This window comes from Octopus sinensis, linkage group LG2, assembly GCF_006345805.1.
Source record: "Octopus sinensis linkage group LG2, ASM634580v1, whole genome shotgun sequence".
NCBI classification, from domain to species: Eukaryota; Metazoa; Mollusca; class Cephalopoda; order Octopoda; family Octopodidae; genus Octopus; species Octopus sinensis.
Genome location: NC_042998.1, coordinates 144448081 through 144463552, shown reverse-complemented (window position 1 = coordinate 144463552; position 15472 = coordinate 144448081). Strand labels below are relative to the sequence as shown.

General features: G+C 35.7%; 1 protein-coding gene across 2 annotated transcripts in view; it reads right to left on the bottom strand.

Annotated features, from left to right (window-relative positions):
* The window catches only part of LOC115208776, a 77957-nt gene that overhangs the window by 40343 nt on the left and 22142 nt on the right, over positions 1–15472 (bottom strand). For both annotated transcript variants that reach the window (XM_029777098.2, XM_029777099.2), the window contains exons 3-4: positions 5515–5563; positions 3831–3974 (exon numbers count right to left, since the gene is read on the bottom strand). In XM_029777098.2, coding sequence (XP_029632958.1) covers positions 3831–3974; positions 5515–5563 — 193 coding nt within the window. The remainder of the gene's footprint in view (positions 1–3830; positions 3975–5514; positions 5564–15472) is intronic.

The window sequence follows — 15472 nt, the reverse complement described above, 5'->3', positions numbered from 1 at the left end:
GGGAACCTGTGGAAGAGGTCGACCCAGGTAAACCTGGGACAAGGTGGTGAAGCATGACCTTCGAACATTAGGCCTCACCGAGGCAATGACTAGTGACCGAGATCTTTGGAAATATGCTGTGCATGAGAAGACCCAGCAGGACAAGTGAGACCATAGCCTATGGCCTTTACCAGGATGTAGCCAGCCCACTTATGCATACCTTTCCTTCTTTGGACACAAAACTCTGCTTGCGAAGACCTGTTGAGGAAAGTGAAATCGAAATTGAACCAAATTCGATGACTGGCCAGTAGAGCACTAACAGCTCCATCCCAAGAGAGATCACTGCCAGAGCAGCTGTCTGGCTCGTAAAGAGCACCATTTGAGCGTGATCATTGTCAGCGTCACCTCACTGGCACTTCTGTCGGTGGCACGTGAACAAAACACCATTTTCGAGCGTGGCCGTTGCCAAGACTGGCCCTCGTGCTGGTGGCATGTTAAAAGCACCCACTACACTCTCAGATGGTTGGCGTTAGGATGGGCATCCAGCTGTAGAAACTCTGACAGATCAGATTGGAGCCTGGCGCAGCCATCTGGTTCGCTAGTCCCCAGTCAAATCGTCCAACCCATGCTAGCATGGAAAGCGGACGTTAACCGATGATGATGATATGCTTGTGTCTCTTACCATTTGTTTTAAAAATAAATTTAAAATCTGCTCTTTCTTTTTGAATAACCCTGTATATTGTCCATCATTGACAAGGCCAAGGAAGATTGATTGAAGTCAGCACTGGAGGTGGCAGGAATTTATCTCCCTGCCTGCTATATAAACAAGAGTGTATTTTGCACCAAAAAACCAATATAAGTGTTTCTCTCATGGTATCTACTGCAGTATAGTTTGTTCTAACAGAACATCCACATTTAAGTGAGAATAAATATTACCTTGTGTTCCTGTTGCTAATATATATATATACACATACATATGTATACATACCTACATATACATACATACATACATACACACACACACACATATGTATATATACCTACACATACATACATACAAAAGAGTACTGAAAGTTCCTGGCTTTAAAAGTATCATGTGCAACCTTCCGAGTATTTTTACAGGGCTTAAAAAAATTGAAGGGCTGCTGCAATAAGTGTGTGAATCAGAGAGGGAGAATATGTTCAACAAAATCATAATTAACTGATCCTCCTATATTTTGTTATGTCCAAAGTCAGGAACTTCTCAGCACCCTCTCGTATATATTTCTGTGTGTGCTGTGGTGAAATTGTGACACCCCTGTGGGACAGGAAGTCAATTGTCCTAAACCGTATAAAGGCGCGTGCACACTGTCAGTGAGTGATAGTATGGCATATGCAGGTACTTTGTGAAGATAGTCATAGAAGTCGTTGAGAAGAGATATTGTTTATTATGTGTTGTTTCTGGTTGATATTTGTATTGTTATAATCTGGTTATAAGTCCATGTTATAAAGTGACATATACAGTGAATTTGAAGGACATAATAGTGTCAACAAGACACAACAGTGGTGACGAGACATTTGAAGCTCATGGTGGAGGTTCTTAGCATGGAAGACCTATCAGCTTCCATAGTTCAGTTGCAACGACAACTACAGCAGCAACAAGAACAACAGAAACAACAAGAACATGTACAACAGGAACTGTGGCGGTACAATGGCCCAGTGGTTAGGGCAGTGGACTCACATTCATAAGAACGTGGCTTCAATTCCCAGACCAGGCATTGTGAGTGTTTATTGAGCAAAAACATCTAACTCCACAAGGCTCCAGCAGGGCGGGGGGTGAACCCTGCTGTACTCTTTCACCACAACTTTCTCTCACTCTTTCTTCCTACTTCTGGCACAAAGCAGAGGAACCATGGTGTAACCCACTATGGTGTGGTAAAACTTTCAGACCCTAGTCTAGATTGCGAATCCTCTGTACCCCATGATGGTTCAGGATGTGTGTGTGTGTGTGTGTGTGTGTGTGTGTGTGTGTAGTGTGTGTGTTTTTTTTTCTTCTATGCATGGGACATAAACACATCGACATTGGTTGTCAAGCGACGTTGTTCATTTCCGATCTTCTATGTAAACATGTCAGGCCATGAGGAAACATGAGGGTTGGCAATGGGAAGGGCATCCAGCCATGTAAAAATCTGCCTCAGCAAATTCCATCTAACCATGCAATCATGGAAAAGTGGAAGTTAAAACATCAATGAAAACCTGTCTATGATTTTCATAGCCCAATCCAACAATCTGATATCTCTACAATTTCCTCTCTCTAAAGCATTTCCTTTGTCCTTCCAGTTGTTTGCGATGATACTGCTATTTCAGTCATTGGGTATGGCACCTCTTTGTATTAGCTGACTGGCTATATAAGTGATTAGCCAATGTCCTACTGCACCAGATATTTTAACCCTTTAGCATTGAAACCAGCCATATCCAGCTCAATCATTCTGCCTGTTTTATGTTAAAACTGCCCAGATCCAGCTTCTCACACCTACCCTACAATATCATTCTGAAAATAAATAATCACATCATTGAAATCTCAAAGTTTCAAGATAATGCACAATTAAGTTGAAACAATACGAATAAATAAGTATTACATTTGACATAGTAATCAGAATGCTACAGGGTTAAACATATCAACAACTAACTCTAATGAAACCAACTGCTTTACTGCTTTTACATCCTTAATCCCTCTATCTACTACACTGCTGACAACCTTATTGTCTGATTATTTTGTAGAGTCTTTTGGGGATAGACTCTACCCGTCCATGTATTCTCCACATAGTCATGCTCCCTTGCCTGTTTCTCTTCATTGTCAGTAAGAGCAAGTGTGGTGTTATCATTCTGTACACTTTTCTCACATCTCAATTCTCTCTAATATACCACCTAGTAAACTCAAACAGCTCATACCTCTCATACAGAACATGTGCAAACCTCTTTCTTTCTGCTTCTCCCCTTGCTAAATATACCTGGTGTCCAGCTTCTCTTTAAGTTGTTTGATATTTTTCTTTGCTACCCACTTTCTTCCAGGTTTTCCAAGCCAGTCTTTTAGTGTTTATGATTCTATCTACAACACTAGTTGAGTGGGAATTTGTACCAGATCTGGTCATTAATCTCATAGAAACTTCCAGTTTTTCTCTTTCTCTTATAAATCATTACTTCTTCCTCCCTTCTGTGGTAAGCATCAAAATTGAACTTTGATAAATCTATGAGCAGCCAAGGACTTGAAAACAACTTTCAAATAAGTTCTGAGTAACCAGATGAAGCTTTTGACAACACTGACAAATTTCCACTCACCTTATACATTGGGGTACCACCTGGACAACTCATCACTACTATTTTTTTGCAGCTACACTGATTCATTATTAATCTCTCCCCTAAATGTCAGTAGCCATCTAGCTCCTCTACAATAACAACCTGCTCTACCCTTCTCCCTTCTCTTGTACTTTGAATCTAATCTCTTAGCATAAAGTCACTCTCACCTCAGGTTTTGTAGTCGTCTGAGCTGCATAGCAACCACACTAGTGCCAGTAGCATGAGGAAAGCACCCAGTAAACACTGCAAAGTAGTTGCTGTTAGGAAGGGCATCTAGCTGTAGAAACTACATGAAAGCAAACACTGGAACCTGATACAAACTTTGGACTCATTGGATCCTATCATATCATCCAACACATGTTAGCATGGAACATGGATGTTGAATGATGATGATGATGATGATGATCTAGTCTTATTCAAGAAAATAAAGCTTACATTAGTGTACATGTACAACAAAGAGGTATTACATACAATTAAACAGAGATAATGGAATAGGTTATAATGGATTTACTCACTTCAGCTGAGCAGATATTTCAAGAGCATAGTTTCCAATGTCAACTCCAGCATTTTTCAGTTGAAGCAATGCTGTTGGGCCAAGTACTTTATCAATGCCATTTAAAAATGCCTTTTGGTCAAATACCCATTGATCTTTGCAAGCTCTACAAGGAAAACAATATAATTTTATGTATTTAGCTTAAAATACCAGCAATCACTGACATTTATTCATTTATGAAAAGTTTTGTTTAAAACTATGTAAATGGGTTAATTGATTGGCTGATTTTAGAAACAATATCAAAATTAGTTCCATTCCTTACTTTACAGACAGAATTTACAACTAAACAGTAATGATAAAATAAAACTTTGTTCCAGTTGACTTTTGTGATTATCAGAAAAATAAAAATATTTTCAAATTTAAGTAAAGTAATAACCATCCATCAACCTTCAAAGCAACAAATAACTCTTGGATATGACATGTGCTCTTCCAAATAAACTAGAGTGAATTCTGCTGATGGTATCAGTTGAGGGAATAAGTTTACCACCCCAATGGTCTATGGTAGGATTTGAACTCAGAATATAAAGAACTAGAACAAATATCACAAGGTATCTGGTTCAACATTATAACAGCTTCACCAGTCCATTGTTTTGGAATGGTATTTTTCTTTTTATCAACTCTGAAAGGATGAAAGCAAAGTTTAGAACAAATACAGTGAGGTATTTTGCCTGATGAAATATTTCCTGGTAGAGGAAGATTAGTTTTGGGGATTCAGTTTTGGCTATGTCATGAATGTGAGATCACTTGTAGTAGATGGGAGCTACTAGTGCTGGTACCATGAAAAAAAGCACCCAGTACACTCGATAAAGTGGTTGGCATTAGGAAAGGCAACCAACCATAAAAACCATGCCAAAGCAGACACTAGAACATAGTGCAGACCTCTGGCTCACTGGTCCTTATTGAACCATCCAACCTATGCCAGCATGGAAAAAGGGGGCATTAAATGCTGATAATAATATTGTGGCCAAGGATACAGTGAAACACTAATAACAAAATAACCAAATGCAAACTTCTTAGTCACTTGTCCAAAATTCTATAAACTCAACCATTCTAAATCAGTATGAGATAACCCAAAGAATTGTTAAACAATAACTTTTCATATATATATATATATATATATATATATATAATATATATATATATATATATAATGATGCAGTTGCTTTTCTTTATTGCAATGAAAGTGGCCAGTTTCCATAACTTTCAAATGCAGATTTACAGACTGGGAAAGAAGAGGTAGATGAATGAAGTTAGTGTGGTTAATGCTGCAAGTTATTGATTGGAGTGGGAACACAAATAGGAATGGATGATTGCAGAAAATGTTTATCTTAGAGTTATGCAGGATATTTAATGTGTTCAGGAAGGAGTAACAGAGAGGCTGCAAGGAAGGAAAAACAGATTTAACCCTTTCGTGACCAACCCGGCTGAAACCGGCTCTGGCTCTGTAATGTAAATGTCTTGTTTTCATAAGTTTTTAATTAAAACCTTCCATGAAACCTCAGTCACAATTACTGTTCCTAACTCTAGCTGAATGATAACTAAGTTATTTTACAAAATTCTTTGTTATATCTAAAATAATTGAGAGGAACACAGAGCATCTCAAAATAAATACAGTAACGAAAGGGTTAAGGAAAGAAATAACATACTTGCAAGTTTCGGCATTGACACCAGTTGGTTGGTTAGCTTTCAGCTCCTCTGTACAAGAAAAACAATATTGACAAATATGAAAACAGTGGTACCTTCTTAGACACTCATACACATATGCATGCACACAAATGCATGTTGAAACATGAAAACACACCATACATACATAAAGTAGTACATGCTGATATTTTTAAAGATTTATTTGGCAGTAATAATTTATCAAAATATCTGAATGTGTAAAACTTTTCGACTTACATCATCACAGAAAGCTAGTTCTACAAGTGTTATAAGATAGAAATGTAAAAATATGTAACAGACATTGGGGCTCTCAACATTCTTCCAGTTCATCAGCTCCTGCTGAACCATCCATACTATGCCAGCATAGAATACAGTCATTTCATGATGATGATGATAAGTATAGTTATTTTATAAAGTTAATACCAGACATAAAATAATGAGGTGGAAAAGGCCAATACATTGGATTAAATGTATTGCAATACTTAGTTCCTCTCCCCAATACACTCCTGCAACCTACAGAGCCACATATCTCTCATCCTTCTGTTTACTGTATCCTTATTATTATTCTGCTGCTTTCTCTCCTTTTTTTCTCCACTGTCAGTCATCTTCCACTCCTTGTCCACAACTTACTACACCCATCCTTCAACCCTACCCAATCTTTACAATTGATGCCAACTTCCTCTCACCTATTCCTCACCTTCACTCACCTATACACTCTTTCAACCTCTACTCATCCTCACTCTGGTTTCTTCTGTCCCCACTCACTTCTACAGAACACATACCTTCAGGGTCCACCTAGATGTGAGAAGACCCTTCCCCCACTCAGGCGTTAGTCTTGGGAGAAAATTCTCTTGAGCAGTAATTCCAAATATGAAATAACTTGGACCATATTGACCCACTCAATCCATGCCAACAAGGAAAGTGGATGCAAGATAATGATGATGATCTATGTTCTCACATTGTAGTTCAGAGTCAGTGGTGTTCACAATTCTACTTCACTTAGAGGTTAACCAGTTGTTCTATTATTTAACTGTAATTTCTTATGCAAAGAAATTTTTATATTTAGCCCTGTTGAACTACACTGCTTTTGTTTCAATTAATTTTGAAAATAATAAGGAATTTAGTAGAATAACTTTGTCGTTATTAAGCTGGTGTTTGGAACAAAACCTTAAAATGGAATTTTGTTGTAGGATTTTAATTCAGATCACTTTAAAGTTTTTGTTACCATATTTCTGTTAAAATTCCCTGCTGTGGTTTCAATTAATTTTGAAAATAATGAGGAATTTAGTAGAGTAAGTTTTTCATAAATAAGCTGACAGTTGGAACATAAATTAACATGGCATTTCACATTTTAAATGACAGTTTTATTTAAATGACTTTACAAACAGAGATGGCTTCAAGTGGGTTGGTTATCAAAAGGGTTAATCTTAAATAATTGTAGCAGTTTTAACAGAATGAATTAATTCCTATATTTTTTATGTGTTGTAGCACAGATGGTCTTATTCTTAAGTATTGACTGAGAAATCATTCCTTCTTCTAGCCACAAATTAGTTGAAATCACGATTCTTCATGATTGCTCAGCTGTTGCAGTGATTATTTTCTCACAGGTGTCTAATTGCAAATTTAAATGTAAAACAAGTCGAGAACTATAGTCTTACAAAGAGTTAGTTGCTATGCTATATGGCATGTTGCATAATGTTAAGGCACATACAAACAATGTGCATATGGGAAACACTTCTAAAACCATAGAAATCTCTGTTAACACCACAACCAGCTTTGGTGATGATAGGGATGCATCAATGACAAGGATTTCCCAATGATATTAAAAGCAAAAAAAAAGTTGATGAATTTTTTGTTAATTAGGTATGACTGAGTGGTTAAGGAGTTCACTTCTCGAATCACATGGTTAGCATGACACTTTAGATATTCTACAGTCCTAGGATGATCAAAGCCTTGTGTGAATAGATTTGGTAGACGGAAACAAAGTTCACACGCACATGCGTGCATATACATACACACTACATAGACATATATACATACACACAACATACATATATATATATATTATTAATACTTAGCAGAAGCAACAGAGTAACTCAAGGGCTGAGTTTCATACATTGGCGCTTATCAAACACTTCAATATGTACCAATGCACAAAACTCTTGGCCCTTGAGTCACTCTGTTGCTTCTGCTAAATATTAATAAAAATATACATACATATATATATATAAGTTGTTATAATAGTTCCTCATCAGAACCATAATTTTCTCCAGTATATAAAAGATGTCCATTGCTTCTATCAACAATTTATGTGGTACAGAACCATAACCACTAGCCACATCCAGCCAGCATTCAAATCCCTTTTATTTTCCTTCGCATCTTGTATCACATCTCAGATTAAAGATGCATGTTCGACACACCAAGAATTCTGGGGATTCCAGCCTTCTGGACACTTTCAGTCACAAATCCATTATCTTGTGGCTGTTCTCTTAACAAGTACACCCATGTAAACCTTATCATTCACACTCAGGATTAAAACTGGTCTGAACTGGCTAATCCGTTCTGCTTCAGTAAACTCTTTCTGCCTTGCACCAGTCATAAACCAGTTCACCTTTACACTACAACTCTCTAAGTAGCAGGTAAAGCTGGTCACATAATTGAATACAATACTTGTACACTTTCTATGGCACTCCACCTCCTGCTGCACTCTTTGCTCTTGCCTTTTTCCCAAATATGTCTACTTCTTTCCTGCCTAAATCATCAACTTAAAATTTGATTCCTGGTTTCATTAGGCATTTCAAACCATTTATGAGTGGGAATGTTTGATCTCACTTTGGGTCACTGTATATCTCCTGTATATGCCTATCCAGTTCATCTTTAGTGCATTTTAGCCTGCTACTCTTATCCACAACAAACAGCTTCCTTGTAACCTCATAAGAGTTAAGGAACTGCTCTCTTGTCTGCTTATTTTCCTTTCTTCTTTTAATGCATGTGTTATCTATTTGCATGTTATGGCACTTTTTCTTTAAGTCTTCCTTGTCCTCGAGATTGGCCTGTTTCTACAGCTTCCATAAGATTTCTCTTTTTAACTGTTTCATCTGTCTTTTGTATCTGCTTTTGCTGGGCTTAGCAAATAGCTTATTACCACCCTCCTTTACACCAAATAACTTGAAATCTCATAGATTGTACTTGCAACCTTATTCAGCGTGTCTTGGGTTGACTCCATTTTATGGAGCATCTTGCACACTTTCTTTCTAAATTTCTTGTAACTGGCCTTCTTATTTGCAGCTGGCCACAAAACCTTTGGTTTCTTCATCGTCCCATCTGGTGAAGAGGCATCTTGACCTAAAGACTTTGAAGGAACTGCAGTTGAAGCATTTATCAATCCACTGTGGTTTGACTCCTGGGATGATTTGCTTCATATTTGGCAGTCAAATGACCAACACTGTTTTGATTTCTTCAAACACTTCTTGCTCTGATGGATCTTCAATCCAATTTGGATACCAAATGTTTTATGGTATTGCCTGCACTTGTAGCTACTTCCAGTCTCATCTATATTCCTTTGTATTAGACCTATTTCCAATCTAAAGTGTGTATTATCTTGAATACCCATATTTGATTGATTCTCTACTCCCTACCTCTTGGTCAATCATGGGGTTGCATATGTATTGTGTCTTGATATTGCAGTGGCATTCATTTCCAATCTTCCATGAAAACATGTTCAGCCATAGGGAAATATTACCTTGCTTGAAAACAGGTGAGGGTTGGTGACAGGAAGTATATCTATTTATAGAAAATCTGCCTCAACAAACTTCATATGACTAATGCCAATATGAAAACGTAGACATTAAAAAGACAGTGACAATGACGATGCACTGAGCTTATGATTACAGGTGAAGATTTTTAAAGGCTGTTTTTAGATCCAGCTCCATATAGATAAACTTAACAGTGGATAGGATGCTAGTCTATCACAGACATTATTCCCAAATGACCTGGTACTGATTACTAACATTATATGAACTATGACAATGTAGAAGAATTTTGGCCAGAAACATAACAAAATACCTGCAACAAGTCTGACATCCCAGTTCATAAGCCAACAATCCAACATTTTATATACTATGCCATCATACCTCTACAAGAGTTACAGAGGAAAAAAGAGTGGTCATCACTTTCATGTATTTCCCTGTGACCTTAACAAAGTAACTCTGATTCTAAATGAGAAGTGAAATCAGATTATAAGTCTTTACTTGAGAGTTTATCACTGCACCACAGCAATAAGGTCAATATGCAGCTGAACACCATTAAAATTTAAACCAACTTTTCTTAACTATTGATATTTTGAGATATGATAAAGGAAAATATAGTATTCTATTACCAACAATAAATATGCAAATAAAACATAATGAATAAAATAAAATGTCAGAGGAATCGTCTAACTTTATCTGTATAATTACATCTTTTATGTTTCTTTTAATGATTCCTCTAAAGTTATTGAACATCTGCTGTTTCCCCTGAATGATTCCTAAGTAAATACATAAATTAAACAAAAAAAAAATCAACACATTTAATTCAAACATCAGTGCTTGATTGATATTCAATGTCGATCCTATCATTACAAACACTTAAGTATTTAAACCAGCCATATTCAACCCACATAGTCCACTTTGTCCCATGTCCAAACCACATCTGGCTTTGCACACCTACCCTATAATTAGGTATCATTATAGAATGCCATACAATGAAGACAAGCACAGTTTGAACATGCAGAAACACACTTTTTGCTTCTTCATTTTCATATCAAAATAAATGTTTTCCAAGGAAAACTATATATCATTTAAATGTTCTGGATGTGAACTTCCTTTTCATATAACTTTACTTAAAACCTGAAAGTTACATATCATGTTAGGGTCCCTCAAACACCTTGGTATTTCCATGCATTTACAAAGTTTGTGTTTTTTTTGTTTTTTTTTACTGCTGAACATTAGTCCTCATTCTAGTTCAATGCACTCAAGCACCATAACTTGAGTCATGATAAAAATCATACTGTCACGAAGAGGAAGTTTTTCACTTTATTTTGATAGAAAAATCAATGGGAGTAGGTGAGGTAATTGTTACGAAATATAAAAGTTAACTTTTACTTAGAAAAGGACATATTTTCTTCAAGATTTTTATATCATAAGCAAAAATATTTCTCACAAATTCAATGTGGTCACTGCTAAATCTGGACACAATATGGTGAAAAAGCACAAAGTCAGTAAAGAGAGTAGTATACTGATCCTACTTGCCAAACTGATGTATTCGCATGCAATGAGAGGTCAAAGAGAACACAAATCCAAGGCTTCAAATCTTGAGTTTGAGCCAGAATTTCAAGAACTGGATGAACTAATTACTAAGTAAACATAGCATTTCTAATATGTTAGACTGTCGTATGTCCAAATTTAGCCAAAGAATTTTTTCAATATTTAATTTTGATTGCAACAGCCAGTTCTTTTGGTCAAACTATTATATCTCTAGCTGCTGCAGATGCCAAGATATCAAAAATTGTCAAAGGGTAGTACAATGGTTTTGCTATGGAATGGTGAAACTATTTTTTTGTTTTCTGAAAAAGCAACATTTTGGACTTACGACACTTTTGCATAATAGCAATGATATATTTCTACTAAAAATCCACTAAACTGAGTTTAATAAGACTTCTACAGTCCAAACGTAGCTTGAAATCATTATATTGAGAATGTAGTTTATTCCTTCTCACTGTTTTAACATGTTGAGAGCTACTCAGCAAACATAGTGGATATTCTTGTACATGTAAATTTCATTTTTCTTTGAGAAATATTGATCAAATTCCACCAATGAAAATTATATTGTACAATGAATATAATTTTGTAGACTATTAAAGTCAGATGTAATGTATTTTTTCTGATGTTGAAAACTGTCGGGATAATTTGTATCAGTGTTTACATATTCATTTTGGGTTTTTTCTTTCTCTCCTATGAATGAGTTTGCTGTAAGTTAGATATGTTGTTAATGCCTTTAATTTATGTTTTTAATGTTTAAAGCAAGGAATTAGTTTTTAAATTTTGTTTGATTTTTTTAAATCCAGGTCTACATACAATTCTGAGAAAGGTCAGGTGGTTGTGGAATGTGCTAGAAACAACAGCTAAATCTCCCTAAAATCACACATCTTTTCATTTGAAAATATATTCAAAATTGTTTTTACCCATTGCTTTTAAGTGTGTAGTGCAAACAAAATTGGCCAAAATTGGTCTGGAGGGTGGTGGAAAAAATTATAAACTTCCAAAAATCTATTGTGTTAAAACCTTACCCACCACCCATCATTTCAAAGAATGTAATGCAAAAAAAAATTGGAAAAATCCCTATCAAAATGAAGAAAATCCAACTCATGTGGGCATCCTGATCTGAAACTCGGCCATTTATACCCCTTTTTAATAGTCCATTCAAATTTTATTGAAATGTTACGTTCCAAAATCTCAGGATTTATTTAGTTCTAAACCAACTACAAATGTGCAAAGCTCAAATCCCTGTGACTTGTACTTTGGATTTAACTAAGACTGAAAACACTGTGAAATTGACTGTGACATGTAACAAAATAGGCTTTACATAAATATTTTAAAAATTGCCAAAAAAAGGTTTTCTTTCTAAGAACCTGAAAAAAAAACAGGCAACTGCTATACTATGGTCATTATTAATTTGTGTAATTTGAAAATGATTACCACCTCAGTTTCAAAGATATGACTTCGCAAATATGGCTAATTATTCAAATTGTCATATTTCCTAAAGTATTCACCCAAATTTCACAAATGGGGTATCAAAATGTTTCTTTTTGGATGTTCTTGAAGAAAGAGTACAATAGAAGTTGCACTTAAATATTTTCAAAAATTCTTGTGATACCTACTATGATATAAACATTCACATCAGAAAAATCTCTAAGATAATGTGTGATTAATTCAAAACTGTGAATAAATAAGCATTATTTGACAGGTTAACATTGGTATAAATAGAACAAAAGAAAAACAGTCATCATTCTAGCTGAAACATGTCCAAAAGCTCTATACTTTTTTTAGTCTGAGACCTAAACTAGAGACCCCAAGTTACATCATCTCAGTCATCATTAGTCAGCAATAACAAACCAAAAGATAATTGATGTACAGTGCAATGTTTGTGACAGATAAAGTGAATGATGATTGATATATATAATGCAATATTTATGACACTTATATTGAGTTTACAAATAAACATCATCTGTGACAGTCAAATATATAAAACAATCGTACAAGTTATATATATTAACAAAGATATTAAGGTCGTGAAGACACAGAGCAGAATAGAGTTGTCACGATCATCATTTTACATCAGCTTTCCATGCTGGTATGGAATGGACAGGTTGTCACGGTCAGAATCAGCATGTATATACTGCAGTATATAAGCAGTATATACCATCAGAAAAGAAAAAAAAATGTGTAACAAAGTATAGCATAATAAACGACCTTCTGAGTGGGAGGTCTTTTCACATCTAGGTGAACCCTGAAGGTATGTGCTCTGTAGAAGTGAGTGGGGACAGAAGAAACCAGCCTCTTCTCAAAGAAGCATCAGTGATAGAAACGAGAAATTATAGTGAAAAGACAAATATGTGATAGAGAGGAGGATTGATAAGAGTATTCAGTATTCTGGGCCAGGTACAGGACTAAGATGGTATGGCAGAGGTTTACATGCCCCAGAAGAAAGAATGAGGACACAGGTCCAGGATGTGTGGGAGAAAAAGAATAAAAGTATGCTGGCAAATACAATGACATAGCATGACGGCAGTCTTCTCCAGTTTAACAAAAACCAGGTGTAATGAGCTGGAGAAGACCCATCCCTCGCAGTGAAATAAGGTCCTGTTAAGTTCCCCATCCATCAATCCCCCAACAACTCATCTTCTAACACCCATCCCTTGAGTACAACTCAATCAGGTTCTGTAAATACCATTTATCCCCTTACACTTCACACTGTATCCCTAGTACTATCCCTTAACTTCTCCTCCTCCTTGATTCATTCCCTATTTCCTAGACTTCCCCTCCTCCAAACTGATACTTACTGCATCCACCTCAATCCTCATCTCTAATCATCTGTTGCACTCCTCTTACACTCTTGTAAACTTATCTATATACACACCCTTTCAATCCCTCTATCCCTATTCTCTCACTTATATTCACCTTGTACCTTGAGGGTGCACCTACATCATCTCTCTCTTTCCAGCTGAAGAAGCCATATATCCCCTCTTCAGCAAGATACCTATTCCTGTTCCTCTATCATACTTTCACCTCCCTCAATATTATACCCCCACTCACTTCAGAGAGCTTGAGAATACTTGGTGACTTCACTGGACCCAGAACCATAGAAAAAGCATCCAATATACATTGTAAAGTGGTTGGTATTAGGAAGAACATTCCACTGAAGAAACCATGCCAAAGCAGACAGTGGAGCTATGTACAGTCTTCTGACTTGTCAGTTCCTGTCAAACCATCTAACAAGGTTCTCAACCATTGTTTTTAGCTATGGACCCCTTTGATGACAATTTCATTCTGGTGTATTTCAAAAGTCCCTATATTGTTTTTTTATATGTTTGCTTGTGTACATTTGCAATAGCACTCTCTGAGAGAATGTGTTTCAGTGACTGGAAACAGAGAAAGAAACTTAGTTGTTTCTTGCAATAAAAATACATATAAAAGCAAAATTTATCCATGGATTCTTAAAATATTGCTGAGGATCCCCAATTTACTACTTTATAGCATGTATGGACTCCCAAAAGTCTTATATGGACCTCCAGGGGTCATATGGACTATTGGTCTAACCCATACCAGCATGAGAAAAGGACATTATACAATGATGGTGATGATGCTCCATGCCTGTGATTAGTTTGGCTAAGGCTCCTTTCCATCACACTTCTTGCACTTGAAACCACATGATTGTGAAGCAACCTTATTCACCACACAGCCATGCCAGCACCTATTGCTTGTATACATAAATCAGGAGATTTTAATCTACATAAGAAATATTAAGAAAAACGATATAAACAACCACCCCCATCCCACAAAACCAAGTGAGAAAAGAGCTCTGAAGATTATGAGCATTAAATAGAAATAAACTACTTTACACAACCAAAACAAGAAGCTTGAATAGTGGAAAATATGTAATAATTCCACAATTAATGTAAGATATATAAAAAAGCATGACCTTGACTTAAAGCAAACAAAGAATATTGTTAAAATGTAGCAACGCTCTATATTTTTTAGTAGTATTCAATGTAGGTCAAAATACCCTTCTCCTTCAAATACAGTAACTAAATATAATTTAATGAGAAAACTCATTAAATTTATAATTTCTTTATTTTCTTTGAATTTTCAAATTTTCATGCTATAAACAGATCCCACAGGAGAAATTTTGCCTTAATGAAAAATCAGGGAAACTGAATGATACCATTTATAGGTTTCTTTTATAAAAATTCTTAATGTTATTATTCATTCAACTAGGGTGGCGAGCTGGCAGAATTACCACACCAGACAAAATGTGTAAAGGGCATTTCATCTGTTTTTACATTTTAATTTCAAATTCCTCCAAGGTCAACTTCACCTTTCATCTTTTTGGAGTCAATAAAATAAGGACCAGTTAACCACTGTGGTCGACTTACCTCCTCCCTCAAAATTACCTGCCTTGTGCCAAAATTTGAAACCATTATTATTCATTCAATTCCTTTAGAAAGCAATGGAAGTACATTCAGAAGAATTTATAATTATTCGGCCAAGCAATACTAACATACTATGTGTGACAATCTAAATTGTTTACTAAACTATCTAAATAGCTTTCTATTTTTAACTAAAATGTTTCTGAAATACACAGGAAGTTTCTGAGGTAATTAAGAACAAATGATAACATTTTTTT